The 26,313-nt window shown below is 53.9% G+C and overlaps 1 protein-coding gene across 1 annotated transcript in view; it reads right to left on the reverse strand.

Annotated features, from left to right (window-relative positions):
* KCNN1 (potassium calcium-activated channel subfamily N member 1) overlaps window positions 1-25,816 on the reverse strand; it is a 29,411-nt gene extending 3,595 nt beyond the window's left edge. Inside the window, exons 1-8 of the mRNA XM_055541494.1 lie at window positions 25,715-25,816; window positions 19,202-19,684; window positions 18,424-18,519; window positions 14,973-15,391; window positions 11,902-12,043; window positions 5,811-5,921; window positions 4,877-5,004; window positions 449-518 (exon numbers count right to left, since the gene is read on the reverse strand). Of these exons, the coding sequence (XP_055397469.1) occupies window positions 449-518; window positions 4,877-5,004; window positions 5,811-5,921; window positions 11,902-12,043; window positions 14,973-15,391; window positions 18,424-18,519; window positions 19,202-19,603 (1,368 nt within the window). The 5' untranslated portion in view covers window positions 19,604-19,684; window positions 25,715-25,816. The remainder of the gene's footprint in view (window positions 1-448; window positions 519-4,876; window positions 5,005-5,810; window positions 5,922-11,901; window positions 12,044-14,972; window positions 15,392-18,423; window positions 18,520-19,201; window positions 19,685-25,714) is intronic.
* Window positions 25,817-26,313: the final 497 nt, after the last annotated feature.

A 26,313-nucleotide genomic window follows, 5' to 3' on the forward strand; every position in this document is an offset into this window, starting at 1 on the left:
CTTGCAGGCAGGGCTCATGTTCACAGTGGCTGCTCCCTGCCCTGCACCCCTGGCCTGTGCCATGGGCACCGGCACTGTTCCTGCCTCCCTGGCAGGAGCTGGGCCTGGTTCTTTACTGAGCACCCCTCCCCCTTCCCCTCCCCCTCCCCCTCCTCCTCCTCTATCAGGCTTCCCTGATGGCTCAGATGGTAAAGAGTTGTCCTGCAATGAAGGAGACCCAGGTTGGATCCCTAGGTTGGGCAGATCCCCTGGAGAAGGGAATGGCAACCCACTCCAGTATTCTTGCCTGGAGAATTCTATGGACAGAGGAGCCTGGCAGGCTACAGTCCATGGGGTCACAGAAGAGTCAGACATGACTGAGCAATTAACATTCCTCATCCTCCCCTGAAGGCCCGACCAACCCCCTCTGGCCCCCCGGAGCTGCCCCACCTTGCCCTGCCCTCCTCACCTTGGCCAGGTCTGCGAGTGTGTTGGTCTGGTCATTCAGCTTCCCTTGCTCAATCTTCACACTCCGGAGCCTGGGGGACAGGTGGGCAGATGGGGTTGTGCAGAGGCTGCAGTGGAGTCAGGGGTCTCCCATGCAACTCACCCCACCCAGAGTCACCTTGTGGGGTATGCAGTTGGGGGATGAGGGGCAAGCAGAGGTCCCCTTGCAGCCCGTCCCCTCCTGGCATGCAGAGGGCAGCAGGGCCTGGGGGATGGTTCAGCAGACATGCACTAACCCCAGGGAAGAGACTTACTTCTGCGCTCTGGTGAGACCCGGCGGAGCAGAGAGAAACCACAAGGCAATTTTAATCTCAGCACAGCTGGGCGGCCCGTACCCAACCCGGCCCACCTCCCATGTGCGCCACCCCAGGGCCCTTGCTCTTGGGAGAGGTCCAGCCTCTGAGGGGGTGGTATCCGCCCTCAGGGATGCATCGTCTCTCTGCTTCCTCTCTCCAACAGGGCCCTCCCAGCAAATGCAGCTGCCTTCAGCCCTGCAGTCACGCTGTATGCCAGCCTGTACCAAGCTCCCGGCTCTGGAGATGGCATTTAGTCCAGAAAACTGTGCCCACACATTTCCTGAGGGGGAAACCGAGGCTCAGAGGGGGCAAAGACGGTGCCTACTAGCCTCCTACCAGGACTTGAAGCTGCACTGCCACTCAGCCTCTGGGACCTTGGGCCTAGGGACGGCTCCCTGTGCGGGCATGGGGTTTGTCCTCACCCCTTCTCTCCGCCCCTTCTGCAGCTAAGCCAGCCCAGGGAGACCATTTCAGGCAGGCCCCTGCACATCCAACATATGACAGATGCTTAGAGAGGACCCCTGGGTCCCACCCATCCTGGGTGTTGTCAGCAACCCAGGGAGGACCCACTTCTCGGTCTGGAGAAGTGGAGGCAGATACAGGCCACCCCAACACTGAAGTCTGGGGGTGCCCTGGAGAGGAAACAGAGGCTTGCTAAGGAGCCATGGACATGCCTGCCCTGGGGAAGTCATTCTTGGCATCGCTGGAACCTTCCTGTTGCAGGTTGAATGGTGTCCCCACAAAAGACATGCTGAAGTCCTAACCTCCAGCACCTCACAATGTGACTGTTTGGAAATGGAGTCTCCTACAGATTTAATCAGGTTAAGATAACTGGTACGCTGGTATCCTTATAAAGGGGGGAAATTTGGACACGCACACAGGGAGGGAGAATGATGTGAAGACACAGGGAGAGCATATGAAGATGGAGGATCGGAGCAATGCTTCTACGAGCCAAGGAGCGCTGGGGCTGCCAACGGCTAGGAGAGATGCCCGCGACAGACCTTCCCCTAATGTCCTCAGTGGGAGAATGGTCCTGCCAACACCTTGACTGTAGACTTCTGGCCTCCAGAGTGGTGCAATCACAAATTCTGTTTGAAACCACCCAGCTTGTGGTACTTTGTTAAAGGAGCCCTAGGAAACGTGTACACTATGCTGTATCCCCAGTCTGTCCCCTCTGAGACCACTTTGCCCTTTCCACCGGCTGCTCATACCACACTTCCGCTGTGGGGGCTCTCCAGCTCAGAAGGTGCCATGGCTCCCTCATGCCTGCAGGCGGCACCTCTTGTCTGCTGGGCACTGTGCTCATTCCCACTGCCCACCTTTGTCCAAACTGGGCACACTCCTTGGTGTGCATGCCCACCTCGTGGTTCCTACCCAAACCCCATCCATCTTTCAGGCCCTAGTCCAAATGTTCTTGATTTCAGCTGTTCTTATAAGGCCACTATTTGAGGGGGGTGCAGGGGGACCTGAAGGAGAGTGAGATAGTCCTGCCCCAGAGCAAAAGAACACAGGTAACTCACAAAGCAGGTATCTTCTCCACTGACTTATCTGTCCTCAATTCCTACCCTCCAACTTCTCCCAGAGAACTTTCAGGGATATCCCTTAGAGCAAGGTCCAGAGCAGAGACATGTCTGTGCCCCCCAAGCCTGGCACACCAGCTGGTGGAGGAAATTCTTGTGGGATAACCAAATGAACATATCGAGGGTGTCAATAACACCACCAGTTCCCATTTTCAGGAAATACTATGTGGTAGACAGGCGCAGGCAAGTCATCTGGTCACCCCAACTGTGTTTGAGCCATACTCCATTCCTGGAGAAGAGGGATGTCACCACTGTTTCCACTTTACAGATAAGAAAATGAAGCTTGAAGTAGCACAGTCACTTGCTCAGGCCCCACAGTTAGGTGGCAGAGACCAGACTGGGACCCTGTGGTCAGTAAACAACCTTTGAAGGGTCAGCAAGGAGGGCTGTAGGGTCTTGTGGGCAAACAGGACAAACACCTGGGCACAGTGATGCCAAGTAAGTGGGGTACCGATTTCTTTCCCTGCTTCCTAGGTGATACTGGAAGCAGAGGTTAGGGGTACCATATGTAACTGAATACTTGCTCTGTGCCATGAACTATGCCAGGCATTTTTACATATCACTCCATTTAAACCTCCCCACAGTCTTGTGAAGTAGAGATTGTTATCATGAGAAATTAATTCAATCGTAACAATAAATGTAAATGGATTAAACTCCAGCTAAAAAAACAAGGATGGTGCCGTAAACACAATAAATGTTAATGGACTAAAGTCTCTTGTTAAAAGACAAGGGTGATAGGGGCTCAAGAAGACTTTTAGGGCAATGAATCTGTTCATTATCTTGAGTGTGGTGACAGTTTCATGGGTGTACACATGTTAATACTGATCAAACTGTGCACTCTAAATAGCTGCAGTTGATTGTATGTTGATTACACTTTAATAAAGCTATAAATAAAGCTTTAAAAAGAGGCAAAATGAGTAAACAGGATTTAAAAAGTTAAAGTTAGCTAGCTGAGCTTCCTCGCTCACGGCCTGGTCTTCTACGGCCACACTCTGCTACCCTGCGGTGCCCCAGTAGCTGACCACACTAGCCACACCCTGGAGTCTCCCCACAGCAAGCTGCCTGAATCTCCTGCTCACACAGGGGTTGGCAGTGTTGCCCCATCTCTGCTCCTTCTGGCTGGCTTGATCGCCTTCCTGCTGCTCTAGTTCAGACCCTAACATTGTTTTCCTCACTCTCTGATTCATCAGCCCCTGAGTCTGGTTGAGGAGTTCTTAGGGTAAGAATCCATCTGATTTCCCTAGGGAAGCCCAATTGTGAATGAGGTTTTCCAGAATGTAAGAGCTGGGAATGCATAGGCTCATTTTGAAAAGTGCCTCAAGATGCTTGAAAATTTTAAGTCAGGAACTATGTGACTCAACTCTAATTTATTGTTTAGTGCCAGATCCCATAGAATTTGGACCTGTTTAAATTCTAGACTGCACACTGTCCCATACCTCCTATATGTAGCTAGTGAACATTGAAATGTGACTCGTCTGAATAAGAACAGGTTGTAAGTGTAAAATACCCATCAGACTGCAAAGATTTAGTATCAAAAACTTTCTAAAATATTTATGATTTTTATATTAGTCACATATTAGTAAGTGATAATGATTTTTACATATTAGGTTGAATAAATATATTAAAATTAATTTCATTTATTTCTTTTCACCTTTTAAAAATGTGGGTGCTAGACAATTTTAAACTATGTATGTTACTCACATAATATTTCTTGTGGACAGTGACTGGCATATTATGGTTTATAGGCCAAATTCTGGGCAGCTATTTGTTTTAGAAAACTAAGTTTTATCAGAGCATAGTTACACCCATTCACCTTGCTGCCTTCCTGCTACAACAGCAGAGATGAGTAGTTGCAACAGAGACATTTTGGCTCACAACACCTGAAATAATTAATATCTGGTCTTTTACAGAAAAAGTCTGCCAACTCTGGCTGAACACTGGATTCACCTGAGGACTTAAACTTGAGCTCAGGCTGTATCCCAGCCTCTACTGTAATTGGCATTTGGTATGGCCCATGGGATTTTAAAAAGCACTCCCTAGGTGACTCCAATGAGCAGTCAACATGAGAACTACTTGATTAAATAATTCTCAGGAAAAAGGGACAACAGAGGAAATTTAGTAATCTCTGATTACCCCACATGATCATACAAATCAGGCCACAGATTTAATTCTGAGCTTCCTGGAAGCCAAAGCAAAAAGGGGAAATGGCTTTCGTGTCCAAGGGGAAAGGCATTTTGGCTATTCGAGAGAATAAAATATGCTTCCTGCCACTTATGTTGGGTGGTTCGCATGATTTATCAGAGGTGATTGTCCTGCAAAAGTGCTGGTCCCACTATCCCACCCAGCACAGAAGCCGTAGGCCCCAACCAACTGACCCCCCCAAACGGGAATGGTCATGATGCATGTAGCCACGACGAGCTGTCTGGCCTCATCTGCAGCCTCCTCCCCGCGAGCCAGGGCTGCCTCTGTGCCAGGTGGACACAGAAACGCGAGTGGGAAAGGTGCTGGACTTACTGATGGATGGCTTGGAGGAACTTACGCTGGTGTTTCCGAACCCGGGCCTGGTCTGGCTTTTTCACCAGCCTGGTGTGTTTGTAGATGAGCCACGTCTCCCTGAGAACGTTAGCAGCGGCGTTTTTTACCTGAGGCCAAAGAAAGAACAGATCCTTGCTGCTGCTGCTCAGTCATGTCCAACTCTTTGTGACCCCATAGACTCTAGCCCGCCAGGCTTCTCTGCCCATGGGATTTTTCAGGCAAGAATATTGGAATGGGTTGCCATTTCCTCCTCCAGGGGATCTTCCCGACCCAGGGATCAAACCCACATCTACTGCATTGACAGGTGGATTCTTTACCACTGAGCCACCTGGGAAGCCCCGAGTAGGCACAAAACTATGGAAGGCTCTGGAAACTTCTGGAAACTTCCAGAAACTCCCAGAAACTGGAATGGAAGTGTCCCTCTGGGGTCCTGGGACTGTAAGGCAGGGCCATGTTTACCCAGCCACATTGGTACTGTGTGTGTGCGCGCGCGCATGCATGCATGCCTAACAAACATCACTCACCACAGGCCAGACCCTTTCTGTACGTCTTGCTAATGTTACCTCGGTGAATCTACACACGGTGGAATCTCTCTCACTTTATATGTCAGCAAACGGGCACAGAGAGACCCACCTGCTGAGGTCATACAGCTTATAAGTTGCACCTGGCTGCCTGCCTCTCGTTGAGTGGCCCATGGCTGGGCTGTGACTGAGCACGGAAGTGGACACCTGTGGCCATAGCCACGACTCTGTGCACAGCTCAAAGGCGTTTACATGGCGGTACAGCTCAGGGCACTGGGGGCATACACCGGCATCATGGTGTGACCCACGGGCACACGTGAGGAAGCAAGGCGGGGACAGTCAGCCTTGAGGACCAGGAGGTGAGATGGCCATGATGGGGCTGGTGTCCTTACCCGCTTGGTGAGCTGAGTGTCCATCATGAAGTTGTGCACGTGTTTCTCTGCTTTGGTCAGCTCCAGCTTCCGGGCCACCACAGCCACCACGAGTGCCGTGCAGCCAGCCCCCTACACGAAGAAGGTGAGGGGGTGTCAGAATCCACCTCATATGGGTCGCAAGTAGGACACCCTCCCTCCTCCAGGAAGCCTTCCTGGTTCCCCCCTCACCTTTGCCCTCCAAACCTGCAGGGTTGGCAAATCTCATCTTCTGAGTTCATTGACTCTAAACCCCCCTTGCTTAACACCACCGAATGTCCAGGGAGTCTGTGCCATACATTTGTCCATTTGATTCCCAATAACCCCAGGAGGCAGGACCACCACTCTTAGCCCTCTTGGGTAGAGGGGAAAAGTGAGGCTCAAAGATAAGGAAAAGGACAAGAAGCAGGCAGGATCTGCATATACATTTGGGGCTGATGCCCATGGAGGTGAGAGGATGGGAAGAATTTCCATCCAGGCTTTGGGGTCTAATGATGGAGACAGAGACCTAGCTGACATGTTGCTGACCAGTAATGCGGCTAACTGGTAGGGTCAGAAGGGTGGTGAGAAAGAAGATCAGGTCAGCTGACCATGGTGGGGCATTTTCAGGACAGCAGAGGCAAAGTTTAGGTCCCAGGATGCAGGGAAGTAAAAGGAGGGGTCATCTCCCCTGTGATGGGGCTCCCTGCTCTTAGCAACCACCCTCCCCAGTATGTCCTGAATGGCAGCCAGTCCCCCAGTGAGGGAAGGAGGCCAGAGAGGACTTGCTTGTCCACTTGGCGGCCACTTGAGAGGCAGAAGGGCAGGAGGGAGGACCCAAGGAGGAGGGCAAGGCTTCCAGGCAAGAGTAGTGGGGGACAGTGAAAAGTGAGGGAGGAGGGAGAGAAAGGGGGCGTTCAGCCACTGAGAATGGGGATCCTGGGAACACAGGGCATCCAGCTGTCGTCAGCCCAGGAGTGGCCAGGGAGCAGGTGGCAGGGGCCAGTGAGGGGAGCCGCTGAGGGGCCGGAAGGCGGCTCCCTGGTTGTACCAGGGCTCTCTCTGGCACCTCACGCACCCACTGCTTCCTCCTGTGGGTGCTGCATACAGGATGGAAGGAAGGAAGAGACCCAAACCCAGCTCCTGGGGATCAGGGGAGTGGCTAGTTTTTCTTACAGATAAAAGCAAACATTTATGGGGAAGGGTGGGCACAAAGTCACCCCTTGAGGAGATCCCATCATGCATTTCTGGCCAGGATATGGGTCTTGGGAGGACTCAGGAGTCTGTGTTCAAGAAAAGCCCTGTCTAAAACATTCTCTGACATAAATCGTACCCGTGTTTTCTTAGCTCAGTCTTCTAAAGCAATAGAAATAAAAATAAACAAATGGGAACTAGTCAAACTTATGAGCTTTTGCACAGCAAAGGAAACCACAAAAAAAAAAGAAAGAAAAAAGACAACCTACAGAATGGGAGAAAATATTTGCAAATGATGTAACAGACAAGGGTTTAATTTCCAAAATACACTGACAGCTCATACAACTCAACAGCAAAAAACAAAGAGCCCAGTTGAAAAATGAGCAGAACACATTGATAGATATTTCTCCAAAGAAGACATACAGATGGCCAATAGGCACATGAAAAGATGCTCAACATCAGCAACTGTGACAGAAATGCAAATCAAAACTATAATGAGGTACGTCCTCACACCTGTCAGAATGACCACCATTAAAAAGTCCACAAATAACAAATACTGTAAAGGGTGTGGAGAAAAGGAAACCCTTCCGCACTGTTGATGGGAATGGACATTGATTCGGTCACTGCGGTAAACAGTGTGGAGGTTCCTCAGAAAAGGAAAAATGGAATTACCATACCATCCAGCAATCCCACTGCTGGGCATATACCCAGACAAAACTACAATTCACAAAGGTACATGCACCCCTCTATCCAAAGCAGCACTATTCACAATAACTAAGAAATGGAAACAATCTAAATATCCACTGACAGATGACTGGATAAAGACGTGGTACATATATACCATGGAATACTGCTGCTGCTGCTGCTGCTGCTGCTAAGTCGCTTCAGTCATGTCCGACTCTGTGCGACCCCATAGACGGCAGCCCACCAGGCTCCCCTGTCCCTGGGATTCTCCAGGCAAGAACACTGGAGTGGGTTGCCATTTCCTTCTCCAATGCATGAAAGTGAAAAGTGAAAGTGAAGTCGCTCAGTCGTGTCCGACTCTTAGCGACCGTGTGGACTGCAGCCCACCAGGCTCCTCCGTCCATGGGATTTTCCAGGCAAGAGTACTGGAGTGGGGTGCCATTGCCTTCTCCTCAATGGAATACTACTCAGCTATAAAAAAAAGAATCAAATAATGCCTCTTGCAGCAACATGGGGGAAACTAGACGCTATCATACTAAGTGAAGTAACTAAAAACGAGAAAGACAAATACCATGTGGTATCATTTATACGTGGCATCTAAAATGTGGCACAAATGACCCCATCTGCAGAGCAGAAACAAACTCAGGCATAGAGAACAAACCTGTGGTTGTCCGCAGGGAGAGGGAGGTGGAAGGGAGGGTGTGGAAGTGTGGGATTAGCAGACACAAACTGTTATATACGGAATGGATAAACAAGGCCCTACTGATATAGCACAGGAGACTATACTCAGTATCCTGTGATAAACCATAATGGAAAAGAATATTCAATAAAAAGAATGTTTTCTGTGTGTAACTGGGTCATTAGCTATAAGCAGAGATTGGCACAACATTGTAAATCAACTACACTTCAATAAAAATTTAAAAACAGAAATCCCTGTCAACTGGGGCCAAGAACATATGGGGACCCTCCATGTGGAATACTATGCAGCCAGGAAGAAGATGGGCCACTGGCCAGCGTGCCACACAACAGCACAGATGCCACATCCAGCAAAAGACTCTGAGTTTAGAGGAGGCCATGCCGGGATGCCCTGAAGTCCAAGGATGAGCAAATGTGTGTTTTATAACATTTTGGAAGGGGGTGGGCCATGGAACAGTGACAGGGAGGGGACACACTTGGACAAGGATGAAAGAGGAGACAATAACAGGAGAATAAGAAACAGAAAGGCTTGAAAGACCAAGGTGTGGCTTCATGTGATACCTGGCTACGTGGTAACAGAAAAGCAAGAAGCATCCCTGGGTATAAACACTCCTGCATTTGCTGGAGGCGAGGGCCAGGAGTGAGCTGCAGGCTAAATACCAAACTAAGTTTCTGGAAGGAGGCTCATTCCAGTGCAGAGAACACGGCTTTTCTGTTTCACTGCGGGTTTTCTGGGTTTAAAGTCATCTTATCTGAATACTTCGGGTTTTTTATCTGTAAAGTTCATCTGAGGTCTTCCCTGGTGGCTCAGTAGTAAAGAACTCGCCTGCCAATGCAGGAGATGCGGGTTTGATCCCTGCATCAGGAAGATCCCCTGGAGAAGGGAATGGCTACCCACTCCAGTATTCTTGTCTGGAGAAGTCTATGGACAGAGGAGCCTGGCGGGCTATAGTCTGGGGTCGCAGAGTTGGACATGACTGAGAGACTGACATGCTCACGGTTCTTCATAGCAGTGGCTGGTGGGGGGGTTGCTCAAGAGTATGTGCAGGGCCTGCATCCCTTTAACCAGGCCTCAGGTGATCTCTGGATGAGCTTCTGTGATTCTCGTGGTTATCGAACTGACCTCTCTGGAATGAAGACCGCTTCACCAAGTATTTCGTAGTCTTCCATTGGCTGGAGGCTTTAGTTCCGTAGAAGAGCTCAAAGATATTATTTGTGTCCCTGAGGCAGAACCGGGGCGCTGCCCCCAGGCTGCGCTGTGGGTTCCCGGCTGCTCCTCTCCTGTCTCTGTATCCCCTCCCCTGATCAGCAACTCTTTGAAAGGTTTCTGTGCCCACAGGGTCCTGCTCAATTTCAATTTGTGAAAAAATTAACACAAACAAGCCAAAGGAAGCCAACCTAATTCCCCCCACGGTCCTCCCCAGGCCACTTATTTCCCTTCGTACAGAAATACATTTGTCTCTACGAAAGTCCCTCATCATCCCCACCACAGTTTTCTCTCCTCCCGCAGAAGGAGGGGCTGTGTTTCCATTGGGTCCACTCGGCCCCCTTCACTGAACGTTGACTGTCTCACGTTCTCACCATCTCCCCAGGCCCATGGCTCTCTCCCCTCTTCGCCCTTTGTCTCTTTCTTTTTGGACACGAGCTGGGGGTACACACCCTTCTCTGGCCCCCACTGGGTCCTTGCTTCTATAGGCTAAGCTGACTCAGCCCTCTCTTAGTTAAAAGGTATTATGCATGTTTCCTTATGTTATTTTACAATCTACTCCAGCACCCCACCTCCAGCAAATTAAATTTGTTGTTGTTGTTTAGGTGCTAAGTTGTGTCCGACTCTTTGTAACCCCATGGACTTTAGCCCACCCGGCTCCTCTGTCCATAGAATTCTCCAGGCAAGAATACTGGAGTGGGCAGTCATTCCCTTCTCCAAGAGACCTTCCTGATCCAGAGATCGAACCTGGGTCTTCTGCATTGTAGGCAGATTCTTTATCGCCTGAAGCACCAGGGAAAACTCCACCCTGGAGCCATATTGCTATGAAACCCTTCACCAAATCCTCCCGGGTGGCGACACAGAGTTTTGAGGGGCACAAGCCTGCTGTGTCCCCTTCTGTCTAGCAAAGCAATAAAGCTATTCTTTTATATTTCACCCCAAACTCTATCTCCAAGATTTGACTTGAAATCAGTACACAGAGGCCAAGTTTCTGGCATCAAAATGAAGGTGTTAACTGGGGGCTAGGGATAGGCGTTCCCTGCTGCTGCTGCTGCTGCTTCTGCGGCTAAGTCGCTTCAGTCGTGTCCGACTCTGTGCGACCCCATAGACGGCAGCCCACCAGGCCCCCCCGTCCCTGGGATTCTCCAGGCAAGAACACTAGAGTGGGTTGCCATTTCCTTCTCCAATGCATGAAAGTGAAAAGTGAAAGTGAAGTCGCTCAGTCGTGTCCGACTCTTAGCGACCGTGTGGACTGCAGCCCACCAGGCTCCTCCGTCCATGGGATTTTCCAGGCAAGAGTACTGGAGTGGGGTGCCATTGCCTTCTCCAACCTCAGGGGAATTCCCTGGTGGTCGAGTGGTCGTGAAGTGAAAACGTCACGCTTTCACTGCTGAAAGTGTGGGTTCCGTCTTCGGTCAGGGAGCTAGGATTTAATAAGCCATGAAAGTGAAGTCGCTCAGTCGTGTCTGACTCTTAGCGACCCCATGGACTCCAGCCCACCAGGCTCCTCCGTCCATGAGATTTTCCAGGCGAGAGTACTGGAGTGGGGTGCCATTGCCTTCTCCAGGGCCTTCCCTACCATATGTCAAGCAAGTCATAATTCAAAACATGGAAAAGCACTTATGGAGATCAAAGAAGCCTGGAGAGAAAGAAGGTCCCAGAAGGAAGGGATGGGCAGGGAACCTAATGATCAAATCACGGTAAAGACAAGGCTGCTGCTACAGACTGACTTAGGAAGACTTTAGGGAAGACGGGGTGCTGCCTGGGCCCACAGAGTCACATGAGATAAACTTCACACCCGAGGAGCTCAGTGGGATGCTCAGAACACCCTGAGAGTTAGGCAAGGATGGGGAACTGGGTTGTAATGGCAGGGGTTGGGGGTATTGACTGGGTATCTGAGGCATTCATGGCTTTAGGCATTTCACAAAAATGAAGGGACTGAGTCCCTGCAAGAAGCAGAAGGAGTGGGCACTGGTTACAGCCAGGGAAACCAAGGCACAGAAGCATCAAGCCCCTTGCCCTGGATCCAAGGGCCGTGAGTTACGTGGGCTGTGGGGCATAAAGGGGCAATGGTTACTCTTGGTTCAGAGTGGACCGCAACACCTGGCCTGGCGGGCACAGGAGAAGCTGTATGACTCAGGCTGGAAGAACCCAAGAAGAGATGTCCCCTGGAAGCCGAAAGGGGTGGGTTTCATGCCGCATCAGAGGGAAGGGGGCAATGGAGGGCTGACACAGGGAGGAACTCTGAGCAGGCCCAGATCGAAATGGGGTGAGCTCCCATCAGTGGGGACATGCAGGGGCCCTCGCCCTTACCATGATGCCGGTGAGCAGGCACACGCCCTTCCCGCAGTAGGTGTGGGGCACCATGTCACCGTAGCCAATGGAGAGGAAGGTGATGGAGATGAGCCACATGGCCCCCAGGAAGTTGCTGGTCACTTCCTGCTTGTCGTGGTACCTGAAGGGGAGCCAGGGAGGGCCTAGTCAGTCCACACTGGTCTCTCTGCCATCATCACACCCCCAGGGGCAGTGCCAGGAAGGCAGGGCCCTGGGTCCATCTGACTGCATGGGGGGCCTTGACCACAGGAAGCTGATCACTCTGGAGGCTCAAAGTATCCAAAGCGTTGCTATAGGGCAGTGTGGGGCAATGGTTAGTGCCCAGGACAGCCCCATGGTCCTCCTGAGGACACCCCAGGGCAGAGGGCACCCATACCCTCCTCCCCAGCATCCCTTACAACACCCTCCTTTCACCTGACTGCCAAGCTGCTCGTTATGGGGCAGTAAGGGGTCCAGGTGAGGGAGCGTCCACATGTGTCCACGCATAAGCACACGATCCCCCTCCCAAAGACAGACACACAGACAGATGCAAACACGGGTGGCCATGGGCACCAACAGAAGCGGCAGGAAGTAGAGGCGAGGATTCAGGTCAGACACCAGGAAGAACTTCCCCAATCTGCAAGGCCCTGAGAAGGGAGGAGGACTCCACGGGGAGACAGAAGCCTGCAGGAGCAAGCCCTGGGGATGGGAGTCCTAGGACAGTCAACATGTGGAAGGCAACTGCTCCAGCTTCAGGCCTGAGAACCTTCTGGTGTAAGGAGGGAAAGGCGGCAGCATGTTTAGCTCTGGGCAGAGACCTGGGACTCAACTTTTGTTATTCAAGAGGACAGATTCCAAGGCCTTGCAAAGGGACATGATTTTGTCCCAGTCAAAGCCAAGCCTGAGACTCTCTGCACAGGCTATGAACTGATGGTATCTACGGTCAGCCCCAGGCTAACCATAGAGGCTGAGGGACTGTGCTCTGGATCTGGAGGTGGTTCAAAGCTTTGCTCCAGCCCAGTCCCCTGCTTGTAAAACCCCTCCAGCTCAGGGAGGTCATGAAGCCCTTCCCAGATGACCCCTCTCCTTTTGGGCCACAGAGGCCGGGCAGGGGGGGCTGGTGGGGAAGGCTGTTCCAGGCAGATGGGGCTGGGGTCAGGGGCTCAAGATAAGGAGGAGATGGAGACTTCCCTGGAGGTCCAGTGGTTAGGACTCCGAGCTTCCAATGCATGGTGCAAAGGTTCAATCCCTGTTCAGGGAACTAAGATCCTACACGCCATGGGGCGTGGCCAAAAAAAAAAAAAGACAAGGAGGAAACCCAAAACGTGGGAAGGAGGGATGGAGGCCTTTCTGTTCAGCCTGGGCTTCCAGCTGCCTGCTGGGTGAGGGGCACCAGGGACCGGGCCTCGTCTTTCACTGTGGCACCTGAGCCTGAAGCTGCACCAGCTTCCACTTCTCCAGAGACCAGCACCCCACACCCAGGAGGCAGGAGGAGCCGGGAAACTATCAGCCATCAGCCACGGGCGCAGAGGCTCCAGGCCTGGCTGGAGCTCTGGGTCACCCCGGACCAGGGAGTGGGGGGCATGCAGGAGGTGGGGTGGGACAGAGCCACGGGGTTGGAGCAAGGTGGGTGAGGGGGCGTCAAGCGTGTCACAGGGCTCAGAATTTAGGATTGGCTGCCCCTGGCCTTGCCCCATTCCCCGCCCTCACCAGGCACCCCTGTAGTGACCCAGCCTGGACCTCAGCGATGCCTGACGCGGGGCACCCTCTCCCACTCCCCAGCCCCCAGCCCTCGGGTCTGTGGGATCTGGCACGGAGGCACGTCAGGGGAATAAGGAGCCCTCATATGATCCTCAGCCTTGGTGATGGGAAGAGCTGGGCCCTCTCTGCCAGGAGCCCCATATCAGGCGGAGGCAGGGTGGGGGAGGGGACAACTGAAGGGGTGAGGATTGGGGTTCTGGGGACAGGTCCGACCCAGGGACCTCCCAGGAAGCCCAGTGCCAGCACCACCCATTACAGCCCCTACCCAGCTCATCAAGAGGCAAGAGAGACCCCCTCCCAGACAAGGCATTTCCCTTCCCTGAGAGATCCAGGGGACCCTTCCCTCACCATGAAGCCCCGGGGGGTTTCTGGAGAGAAGTAGGAGTTGGGCCCTCAGGGTGTCCCTTTAGCTCCTCAGAGCCTCAATGTTCTCATCTGTAAGTTGGCTGGATGGCCCTGCACCTTCCAAGGCCGTTCAGAACAACCCCTTGTATGGGGGTCTTAAAGGCTGGGACTGTGCTCGTTCATCCCAGACCCACTGAAGGAGCTGTCCCTGCCCCCTGGGGCCAGCTGCCTCAACCAGGTGCCAGAGCTAAACTCTTCTTCCCTCTACTCCCTCCTGCTGCCCCCTCCTTGGTGGCAAGGACCCCAGGGGTGCCCAGGGCCCCGGGCCTGAGAGTGACCCAGACCTGCCTGGTGGCACTGGAACAAGCCCTCCCCACGGCTCATGGGCTCTGGGCGGGTCCCGGACACCCGCCTCCCCTCTCCACTCCCTCCCCTGGTGGCAGCTGATCTTAAATTCCTGGCGGGCAGGGCAGCTGGCGGCTTTGCACACATAGCTCGGCTGAGGGCAGGACTCACATGTTTTCCCTACAGTCCGGCAGTGTGGGCAGAGGGGAGAAGGAGAGCAGGTTAAATTGTGGAGGATGCAAGTGGACAGAGCGGGTCCCTGTTCCTGCTGCCTCCACCACCCTGGGCCAGAGACGGGGCCAATGGAGGGGCCCCTGGAGGGAGGGGAAGCGGGAGGAGGGATGGGGTCCCGGAGGGGTGAGGGTCAGGGTAGGAGTTGGGGGTGGCTGGGGACACAGGGCTGGAGCCCCAGGGATGAGGAAGCTGCATGTGAGAGACAGTCGCTGAGGCCAGGAACTGGGGGGAGGGGTCAGCAGGATCAGGGGTCACAGGGACGGAGCCATGGGTGGGTACGGGGTTCAGCAGGGTCAGAGTGATGGCTGGGGGAGCGCTGGGGTCACTAAAATCGTGGGTGGGCCTGAGGGTCATGGGGGTCAGGGCCCAGGGGGTCAGGGGCGCACCTCTCGCAGACCCGCACGGTCCAGGCAGCGATGATCCAGGAGGAGATGCTGAAGACAAGGAGCACAGTGCCCGGGCAGATGGTCATGAGCGTCTTCATGACGAAGCGCGTGTTGAAGGTGATCTTGTTGAGGGCGCCGATGCTGCGGCTGGAGGCGTCCGTGAAGATCTTGCTGTGCAGCAGCATGACGCGGCCCAGCAGGTAGAGACGCAGGAACATGGGCACGGATAGCAGCACGTCCACGTCGGCCTCAGCCGCCGACGGCGTGTACGTGAAGGCCAGCCGCGCTGTCCACGTGAAGCGGTAGTGGCCGGGCACCGGGTGGATGGCGCATACGGCCAGCTCCAGGGAGATGAGGAACACGCGCTCGCACGTCATAGCGATGCGCCAGTCGTCCGCCCCGTTGTCCACCATGAACAGCTGCAGAGATCGGGCAGGCAGGACGCAGTGGGTGTTGGACACACGCCCAGGCCACGGAGGGAGGGAGATCCTAGCCCCAAACCGCACCAGCTTTTACAACAAACATGGCCTCCCAGGCGAAACCCCCTAGTGCCCAGGGTCGGCCACAATTCAAGCTAAACAGGGCACAGGCGTTCCCCCAAAAGTCAAACACAGAGTTACCAATGACCCAGCCCTCCCGGTCCTAGGTATTTGGGCAAGAGAGGTGAGAACAGTTGTTCAAACACATCCTTGTGTGCGTGCAATCACAGTGCACTGTTAACGGGCGCCCAAAGTAGAAACTAGCCAACGTCCGTCCAGGGATGGAGAGAGAAACAGAATGTGGTCCTTCCACGCATGGAATATGTCTCAGCCACGGAGAGGAGAGAAGCGTTGGCACACGCTACTCCGTGAAGACATTATGCTGAGAAAAAGACGGCAGCCACAAAAGGCCACCAGCCAGGGTCCAGGAGGCAAGGTTGCGCCTCAGTAGGCCGGAAGGTGGGGCGCTGAGCCAGTGAGGATCATTCTCCAACCTTCACACCCAGTGGAATTTGCCTGGGCAGGTCTGAGACAGGTTTAGGACCTCTCACTCCTCTCCTCTCATATCTGTCGGCTTCGGGGACGGGAATGTCTACCCTATGCTAGTCCCGCCACTGTACTTTGGAAGCACACAGCTTATCTGGTTCACAGCTGGAGGAAAATTTTGTCTCCAGAGGAACTGTACCTCAAGTCTCACCCATGTCTGTTTTAGATGATACTTAGCCTGCCAATCCAGGAGATGCAAGAGACGCACGTTTGATCCCTGGGTCGGGAAGATCCCCTGGAGTAGGAAACTGCAACCCACTCCAGTATTCTTGCTGGGATAATCCCATGGACAGAGGATCCTGGTGAGCTATACAGTCCACAGGGTTGCAAAGGGTCAGACACAACTGAGTAACAGAACACACACGTTGAAATATAATCTTTCTTTCTTTTTGCCTTTGGCCACACTGCACAGTACATGGGATTTTACTTCCCTGACCTGGGATCAAACCTGGGCCCGTGAAGTAGAAGTGTGGATTCTTAACCACTGGACCACTGGGGAAGTCCCTAGATGATATTTAAAGGAGATTTTGGACTTTGAGTTGATGCTGGCATGGGTTAAGACTTTGGGGGCTGCTGGGATTGATGCATTTTGCATGGGAGAAGGACATGGATTTGGGAGGTGGGCCAGAGGGTGGAGATTTATGGACTGAACTTTGTCCACTCAATATTCAACTGCTAAGACCCTAGCCCCCAATACGACTGTATTTGGAAATAGGGCCTTTAAAGATATAATTAAGATTAAATGAGGTCATAGGGGTGGGGCCCCCATCCTACAGGACTGGCATCCTTATAAGAAGGGCATATACAGGGGTATATGTGCATAGAGGGGTATATGCGCATATTGCAAAGGCTGTGTGAGGTCAAAATGAGAAGGCAGCCGCCTGCATGTCAAGGAGAGAGCCTCAGGAGAAACCAACCCTGCCAGCACCTGACCTTGGCCTTCCAGCCTCCAGAGATGCGAGAGAATACATGTGTGTGTTAGTCACTCAGTCATGTCTGACTCTTTATGACCCTGTGGACTGTAGCCTGCCAGGCTCCTCTGTCCCTGGGATTTCCCAGGCAAGCATACTGGAGTGGGTTGCCATTTCTTTCTCCAGGGGATCTTCCCAACCCAGGGATTGAACCCAGGTCTCCTGCATTGCAGGCGGATTCTTTACTGTCTAAGCCATCAGGGAAGCCCCACGAGAAAATATACTTCTGTTGTGTGAGACTCAGCTGCGGTGCTGCAAACGTACAGTGCTTCATCCTTTTTTTGTTTTGCTGAATAATATGCCATTGTATGGACGGACCACCATTTGTTTATCCATACATCAGTCAGTGGACATTTGGGTGGTTTCCACTTTTAGGCAACTGTGAATAATGCTGCTCTGAACACATGGGTACACGTCTTTGTGTGGATATAGTTGTTTCTCCTGGGTGTGTAACTAGAGGTGGAATTGCTGGGTCATATGGTAACTCCATGTTTAACTGTTGCTGTTCCCAGCTGTCCCTTTAGAACTGCTTCCTTTACTTCAAGGGGCACTGTCCTCCTAACCCAACCCCTAGCCAGACTGAGGATCCCTCCCGTGTACCAGACTCTGAGTGTCCGCTGACAGGTCTGCATACAGTACAACCTAGGTAGGATTTTCCTATGCCCATCTCCTGCCAGGCTGTGGCTCCTTGAGGTCAGGGGTCAAAGGCTAGAGTCAGGAGCCAGATCTGACCCCCTTTGGTGTACCCAGGCCCTGGTGCTGGCCTGCTGTGGTAACACCTGCCTTACAGGTGAACTTGGCTCTCCAGGGACCTGACCAGGTTTTGATCAACCCCTGAAATAGGAGAATCCTTGGCACATGAGAAATCTTTCAAACACAGGTCCAGTGGACAAGGAAAAGGAGCCTGGGGCTACAAACACTGGACTCCATGGCTGCAAAACCTCAGAAGACCCCAGGGCTGCAAAAACAATTCACGTGCACCTCAGAACCCCAGCCCACTGCCTGCTCCCTCACTGTTGGTCTTCTTTACCAAATTATCGATGAAAATTAAAATGACGATACGCATTCCAGGAAATTTAGAGTGACCTAAACAGTGTGTTTCCATGGAGATCTTTTTTTTTTCTTCTATAAAGTGGCTATTGATCCCTCTATGTTTTAGAGGGTTCCCAGGTCCTGGGGGCTTCCCAGCTGGTGCTAGTGGTAAAGAACCCGCATGCCAATGCAGGAGATGCAAGAGACGCAGGTTCAATCCCTGGGTTGGGAAGATCCCCTGGAGGAGGAAACGGCAACCCACTGCAGTATTGGAGAATCCCATGGATAGAGGAGCCTGGCAGGCTACAGTCCAAAGGGTCACAAAGAGTTGGACACAACTGAGCTTGCACGCATGGAGGTGGCTGGTGTGGGGGGTTCTGGGGTGCAGGAAGGGGAGCTTCCCTAACCCCAGTGAGCACTGACCTGGATCTCTCGGGCATGGTAGAGGATGACCAGGCCCAGCAGGATGACCGTGGAGAGGCTGATGAGGCATTTGAGTGCAAATGAGTACAGGGACTCCTGGGCAAAGAGAGAGCAGAGGGCAGGACAGACACTGGAGGCGGGCAGCCCTCCTGGCCCCCAACCCGGTCACTTCACTCAGGAATTGAAGCTCCAGTCCTTACTCCTTAGGCTTGGGCTCACAGCAAGGTGGCACTTCAGTTTATAAGGCCAGGCCTCACATGGGCACGGCACTTCATAGTTTATAAAACCAGGCCTCGAGCAGATGCAGCACTTTAGAGTTTACAGGCTGACTTGGCTCTCATCTCCCTCCGTCCTGGCATCCACTTGGGGACCCACAACCCAGCTCATAACCTGGCCCAGCTCGCCCTCAAAAGGGGCAAAGTTCTTTCCCTACTCCTCAAAGCAGCTCTTCTCTGGTGCTCCCCTGTCTCCTCCGGGCCTGACCCAAAAGCAGCCACCTTCCCACCTTCAGTGAAAGCGCAGCCCCATGGGGCAAGGTGGAGGGAAGGGGCTGGAGATTTCGGGCCCCACCTGAGGCCTTCCTGCTGCCCCTATGGGGTGGAAACAACAGGAGGCCCTGGGTGCCCCCATCTTCCCACCTCCAGGGTCCCCTCAGCATCCCCTGCCCACCTCTCCTAGGGCCGATGTGGTCCCAGACCCCATGCCCAAGGGGGTCTCGGGGAGCCAAGTAGGACCAGCAGGGCCTCCCCGGGGTGCCAGGGGGAAGGGCCATGCCTACCTTGGTGTAGACCCCCCAGGACAGCTCCGTCTCTGTCACCATGACAACAATGCCGAACATGCCAAAGATTAGGGCATAGTCACTGAGGCGCTTCCGCTTCTCAAAGAGCGCCCGCCGGTGGCCCAGGCGGTGGCCAACGCTGGGGGGCTTCCCTGAGCCCCTCTGTCTGACCGCCTCATCTTCTTCCTCATCTTCTTCCTCTTCCTGGTCCTGGGGCTGCCCCCGGGGGCTGCCAGGCGAGGGTTGTGCCGGGTCGCTTTTGGCCACCACCACCTGGATGCCTGGGCCATTTGGAGGCTGTGGGGGGTGGCCGGCCTCAGGGTCCAGAGGATCTCGGCCCAGGGCACCCAGCCCGCCACCTAGTGGCCGTCCCTCGCAGCCACTGTGTCTGTGGCTGTTCATGACTATGTGGGTGCTGGCGTTGGGCTTGCTGCCGGCCGCCTGGGGCCTGGCATGGCTCAGCAACCGGGCTCCCGCGCTGACCTGCAGGGCACAGGGAACATGGTCATGTCAGGGTCTGGCCAACTGACCAGATGGCTAGGGACCCCCACCCCAGAACATCCTGAGGCTGGAGAGGCCATGAACCCATTGCAGCTGACATGTGGACTGACCGACCACCCCAGAAACCAAGCCAACCTATGGCCCTCCTTGGTTCATAACCTCCACATGGACTTCCCTGGGGTCTAGTGGTTAAGAATCCACCTCCCAATGCAGGGGATGTGGGTTCGATCCCTGGTCGGGGAAACAAAGATCCCATACGCTGCAGGGCAACTAAGCCTGTGCGCTGCGACTACAGAGCCTACGCACTCTGGAGCCCACATGTCACAACTAGAAAGAAGTCTGCGGCCCACAACGAAGAGCCCACATGCCGCAACTAAGACCCAATGCAGCTAAAAATAAGTAAACAAATATAAAACAAAAACAAACCTCCCCGTGGCTCTCCAGCGCTATTGCATAAAAACTCCTCCGTGTGGCCAGGAGGCCGCTATCCCATCTTATCCTTCTCCCTTTCCCAGAGTCACCCCCTTTCAGCCACACTGATCTCCCCATCACCAGGTTCCAACAAGCTTGGTCCTGCTTCAGGGCCCTTGCACACTCTGAGGCACCTGTTGCACCTCTGCCTGGAACACCCTCCTGCCAGGCTTTTGCCCATTGACTTTTCTGTGCTTCCAAGTACCTAAAGCAATGGACGCTAAAAGCAATAAACACAGGCGACACTCAGGAAACACTTCTCAAAGCCTCAAGATGGAATTCTGCTGGCTGGTTCGCCTGGGAGGATTAGAGGCCACCTAAATAAGCCATCTGGAACTACCTTAAGGTGGTCTTACGGTAAGACCACTTTACCTTAGCTTACCTGTCTCCTGAGAAACCTGTATGCAGGTCAAGAAGCAACAGTTAGAACCGGAGGACTGGTTCAAAACTGGGAGAGAATTGTCAAGGCTGTATATTGTCACCGGGCTTATTTAACTTATATGCAGAGTACATGAGAAAAGTTGGACTGGATGACTCTTAAACTGGAATCAAGATTGCCGGGAGAAATATTGACAACCTCAGATATGCAGATGATACCACTCTAATGGCAGAGAGTGAAGAAGAACTAAAGAGCCTCTTGATGAAAGTGAAAGAGGAGAGTGAAAAAGCTGACTTGAAACTCAACATTCAAAAAACTAAGATCATGGCATCTGGTCCCATCACTTCAAGGCAAATAGGAGGGGAAAATGTGTAAACAGTGACAGATTTTATTAATATTTTCTTGGGCTCCAAAAGCACTGTGAATGGTGACTGAATCCACGAAATTAAGACACTTATCCTTGGAAGGAAAGCTATGACAAATCAAGACAGTGTATTAAAAAGCAGAGACATTACTCTGCTGACAAATGTTCATATAGTCAAAGCTATGGTTTTTCCAGTAGTCATGTAGGGATATGAGAGTTGGACCATAAAGAAGGCTGAGCATTGAAGAACTGATGCTTTTGAGTTGTGGGGCTGGAGAAGACTCTTGAGAGTCCCTTTGACAGCAAGGAGATCAAACCAGTCAATCGTAAAGGAAATCAGTCCCGAATATTCATTGGAAGGACTGATGCTGAAGCTGAAGGTCCAATACCTTGGTCACCTGATGAGAAGAGTCAACTCATTGGAAAAGACCCTGATGCTAGGAAAGATTGAAGGCAGGAGGAGACGCAGGGGCAACAGAGGATGAAATGGTTGGATGGCATCACTGACCCAATGGACATGAGTTTAGAAAAACTCCAGGGGATAGTGGAGGACAGGGAAGCCTGGCGTGCTGCAGTCCATGCAGTTGCAGAGAGTTGGATACGACTTAGCAACTGAACAACCAGCAGTGAGCCGTCAGGAGACGGTTCCGACCCAGACTTGACTCCTGACTTCTGGAATCTTGGACAAATTAATCTCACTCTACTGAGCCTCCAATTCCCCACCACCACCACGTAGAGTTGTCCAAAGGCCTGAACATACTTACACAGTCAAAGGGTATGGCCAGGGAGATATTAGGGACCGTGACTATGGCTATGAGACCCTCAGCTCCCTCCTGCCTGGATTCCAGGACCAAAGGAACAATCCAGAGTTTAATTCTAAGATCCCAGAATTGAGGAATGCCCTGGCAGTCCAGTGGTTAGGAATCCGTGCTTTCACAGCTGAGGGCCTGGGTTCAATCCCTGGTCAGGGAACTATAACCCCACAAGCCAAGGTGTGGCTAAAAACAAAGACATAAAATTTAAAAAGAAAAAGATCCCAGGAAACCCCCTGGGGGTCCGGGAGTTAGGGCTCTGTGGTCTCACTGCTGAGGAACGGGTTCAATCCCTGGCTGGGGAACTAAAAACCCTATAAGCCATGCGATGCAGCCAAAAAACAAAAAGACCCCAGAACTGATTCTACAGCACCTTGGTCTGTCCTGTGACCTTGGGCCAGACTCAGTTTCCCCACAAAGGAAACTGGCTACCGAGAAGCAGACAGGCTGATATGCTCTGATATCCTCAGATTCTGCGCCTGCCTGGGGCCAGGTCCCGCGTGTCACGTGCGGGAGCAAGGACCTTGAAGACGGTGACATGCACAGGATGAGCCTGCCTGGAGTCCAATCTTGCCAGACCCTGCACTGCTCACCCACTCCAGCCCACTCTCTCACTCCTCACCCCCACAGGCACCCCCAGCTGCCACCACAGCCTGTGTTTACTGAACACCCACTACATGCCAGGCTCTGTCCTTCACGCAGAGTTTTCTCCTTAATTCTCACAACATCCCCAAAAAAGGGGTCCTAGGATTTGGCCTGTTGTACAAATGGGGAAACTGAGGCACCAGTTTCCCTTCACTGTGCAGTGAAGGATCCGTCTCCTTACAAGGCAGATTCTGCATCAGTATTCTGCCACCAGGCGGCAGTGGGCTGTGGGTCCAGTGTTGTCCTCTTGGAAAAGGCTAAGCTGGCATGTGCTGGGGCTCAGGAGAGGGGGCTGCGTGCAGAGACAAGACACCTCCGTGGCCCTGAAACCACATTCCTGGGGGTGAGAGACTCAGACAATGTCACACTAAGACACACCACGATGAGCAAGGTTGCCAGGCGAGACACGGGTGACCTTGGCCAGGGCACCAACCACCGCATGCACTGCAGGACTACCTGTGTCCATGTCCACCCCGCCCCCAGACAGCGTCTGTCCCACTCACTACATGTCCCCAGACGAGGGTGCCAGCACACAGGAAGAACACAAGAAACATGAGTCTTAGGACACGTCCCACTTCCATCCATCCTACCAACCAGGCTGTGGCCACCTGTGGCCTGACGCTTCACAGTTTATAAGAGCTGGCCCCCCGTGGGCCCAGGACATTACAGTTTGTATGGACTGATCGCCTGCAGGCCCACCACTTACAGTTTATAAGGCTGATCTTGGCCCTGATCTCTCTCTTTGTCTTCACAAGCAGTCAGGCGCCACTTTCTTCTGGGGCTACGGTCCCTGCTTGCCACCTGAACGGCTGTGAGCTGCTAGGTGGGACTAAGAGCCTGCCCCCGGGACACACACCGCAGCCCCAGCCCTGCTCTGCCCCAAGAGACAAGGAAACCCAGTCAGTCCTCCCAGCTTCCCTCCTGAAGGTGCAAAAGGGTCCCTGCCCAGGGCTTGGGGAGAGCAGGCAGGAGAGGGGATGGCCTGGCAGACGGGACCGGGAAGGGGTGGGGGCGCTGCAAACGACCTTCTGAAACGCACCGATGAAGATGCAATTTGGGGATGTGACTCAGCCACCTAACACACAGGCCAAATTCAGCCACACGGCGGCCATGCTCCTCCTTGCCTGGCAGCTGCGTCCTGACATGCCCTGGGCAGAGAGGGAGTGGGGTGGGGCATGCGGATAGGCAGCAGGTGACTTCCGGGAGGGCGGAGGCCTGTAGGACCTTCCTAGGGCCCATCACGTTAATGCGGTTATTTGTTATTTAGTCGCCCAATTGTGTCTCTTTTGCGATCCCATGGACTGTAGCCCACCAGGCTCCGTACATGGGGTTTTCCAGGCGGACCAAGACCTTGGTCAGAATTACTGTATTTAATCCCTATGGCTATTCAGCGAGGCAGGTGGCATTCTTACTCACATTTTACAGATGGGATATGAGACTCAGAGAGGTTCAGCACGTTGCCTGAGGTCACACAGCCAGGAAGGGCTAAGTTAGTGCAGTCTGGGGGTGGCAGGATCTGTCTGGATCCCTCTTGACCAGCGACTATTTGGAAAAGGAGTCAGTCTGGCACAACCCTTGAGGGACCACAGAACTCAGGGCACAGGAGTGGTGGCTGTCTGACACCTCCCACGACCTCATAGGAAGCGGAAGGACAGAGAGGCCTGGCTGAGATCTCACGGAAAAAGGGGCCAGCCCATAATCTAAAGACTGGGTGGGACCAGAGGGCCTTGGGTACAAGAGACCCCACTCATCCCCAGGTTCACCTTCCCCTCCCTCATTGCAACCTGGCCCTAAAGGTGGGGTCCCCGGGATCCTCAGAGTTTCCCCAAAGAACCAGAAACTCCTATAAAACCCCAGCCAAGGTTTCGATGTCCACGAAAGGGTGTGTTTTTCTGGGTGAAGGCCCCAAGTTCTTCAAGGACTTCTAAAAAGGGAGAAACACCCTGTGCTGTATTTGGTTTTGAAGGTTCTTGGAATTGCTAAAATTGTCTCATATGTCTGGGGCACAAGACCTCTGTTCCCTGAATGCTGGGGTAAGGAGATGAGCAGACCCTGCCTTCTGTACCATTTCAAGAGATACTGTGGGAAACCTGTAGGCCAAGTGGGGCAGGGGGAGCCCAGGAAGGCTCTTGAAGTAGGGAAGAAAGTGTGCAGGCAGCAGGGACCAAGGAGGCCAGCTCCTCTGAACTTTCCCACCCAACAGGAAGAGAAAGAAAATGACCAGACAGCAAAGGCCCTCGAGTGAGCTCTTTTACAAATGATGGGTTGATTACAGAGGGACCTTTGGGTGTTCAGCCAGGACTAGGTCACTGCCACTTCCTCAGCTACTTCTTTAGTAACGGGGCATCTTAGTGCCAACCCAGCAGGGTCGGTGACCAGAAAGAAATGAGATCTCACATGGAAAATGCCTAGCACACAGTCATGGGTACGCTGTGGTGCCACTGCCCAACACTGCAATCTGTCCTTCAGAGCTGGACCAGGAGAAAGTACCCCCCTGCCCATTACGCTCAAAGGCAGAGCCTCCCTGGGGCAAAACGCCCACCTCACTGCTCCCAGGAACTGTGGATAGAGCGGCACATGGCAGAATCTCGTAGGTTTTGTGGGCAAGTTGTGGGCTGTGTGTCCCTGCGGAGGGTAGGGAAGGACCCCAAGACACTCCTCCACCATCACTCTTCAGGCCCTAGCTCTGCCAGGCGGACAGGATCCATTTGTCCTCCCACCCTCTGGGCTGTTGGAGAGTGGGTGCAGCAAGTCGTTGGCTGACTGCCCCATCCCTTAGGCATTCCGCCCTTCACCACTCATCAGGGTGCAGTTAGCCTGCCCTAGCCTGCTCTCCCCAGTGCCCTCCACTCCATCAGCATCTCTGGCGCACCCCCAGCCTCCAGCACTCACATCTGAGGCCCCACCCTCCAGGACAGCCAGAACAGTGCGCTGTGCTGGGTACCCGACCTCTGTCCTGGGAGAGCTAGGGGACCAGTTTTACGAACCCTGCCATGCTGCCCCTAACGGCTGGACACAAGGGCCAGTGGTGAGGGTCTCGTTCCTCCCACCCCCAAGTCAGTCCTGGGTCACTGCCTCCACCCCGAGAGCTCCCCCACCGGATCCATGGAGTTTGGACACTCACTGCTCTGCCCCCGCCAAAGTGAACCCAGTACCCTCCCCCTCCAGGATGGGGATCCGTGAATCGACTCACTCGGGCGGTGCACATACACACATTCCCCCACTGCGATGTCCTCTCGGTTGCGGACCCCACGGAAATCCTCCCTCCTGGCCGCTCCCCCAAACAGCATCTCACTCCGGGACATGTCTCTCTGGGTACCCCTGCCCATACCACTCAGTACCTGCGGGACGCGGCTCTGGAGGGCGGACGAGGCTGGAAGGGAGAGGGACCCACGCGGCCACGGACCCCCAGGTCGGGGCCGGGGCCGGGGCCGGGGTTGCGGACGGGGCGGGCAGCAGCGGGCGGGCGCGAGGCCCCGGGGCGGTGGGGCCGGGGGCAGCGGCAGAGCTCGCATCCCCCGCCGCCCTGTACACGGGCCCGGCCGGGGGGTGCGAGCTCCCGCCCGGGCCGGGAGAGGAGGGGGCGGTGCGACGCCAGCGGCGCGGCCGATTGGCCGAGCCCGGGTTGGCACCGCCCCCGGCGACCCCGCAAGCCCCGCCTCCATTTAAAGATCCCTCATTCCCCGGTGCCCCCTTCGCCCCCCAGAGCGCGGCTGGTCCTCAAACTCACCCTCCTGACCCGCGCGTTGGAGAGGACCACGGCGAAGCGAAACTCCCGTCCTCGATCGTCTTTGAGAACTCCTAACTACCCGTTTTCCAAAATCAGGTCCCCAAACCAGCCACCTCTCAACATTTGCGCACCTGGGGGCTGATCACAGCACGCACTTGCAGAGGTGACAACTTTGCAAAGTGACTGGCCACCTCCCTCCTGAAATGACCT

This window comes from Bubalus kerabau, chromosome 1 (assembly GCF_029407905.1).
Source record: "Bubalus kerabau isolate K-KA32 ecotype Philippines breed swamp buffalo chromosome 1, PCC_UOA_SB_1v2, whole genome shotgun sequence".
In the NCBI taxonomy this organism is placed as follows: Eukaryota; Metazoa; Chordata; class Mammalia; order Artiodactyla; family Bovidae; genus Bubalus; species Bubalus kerabau.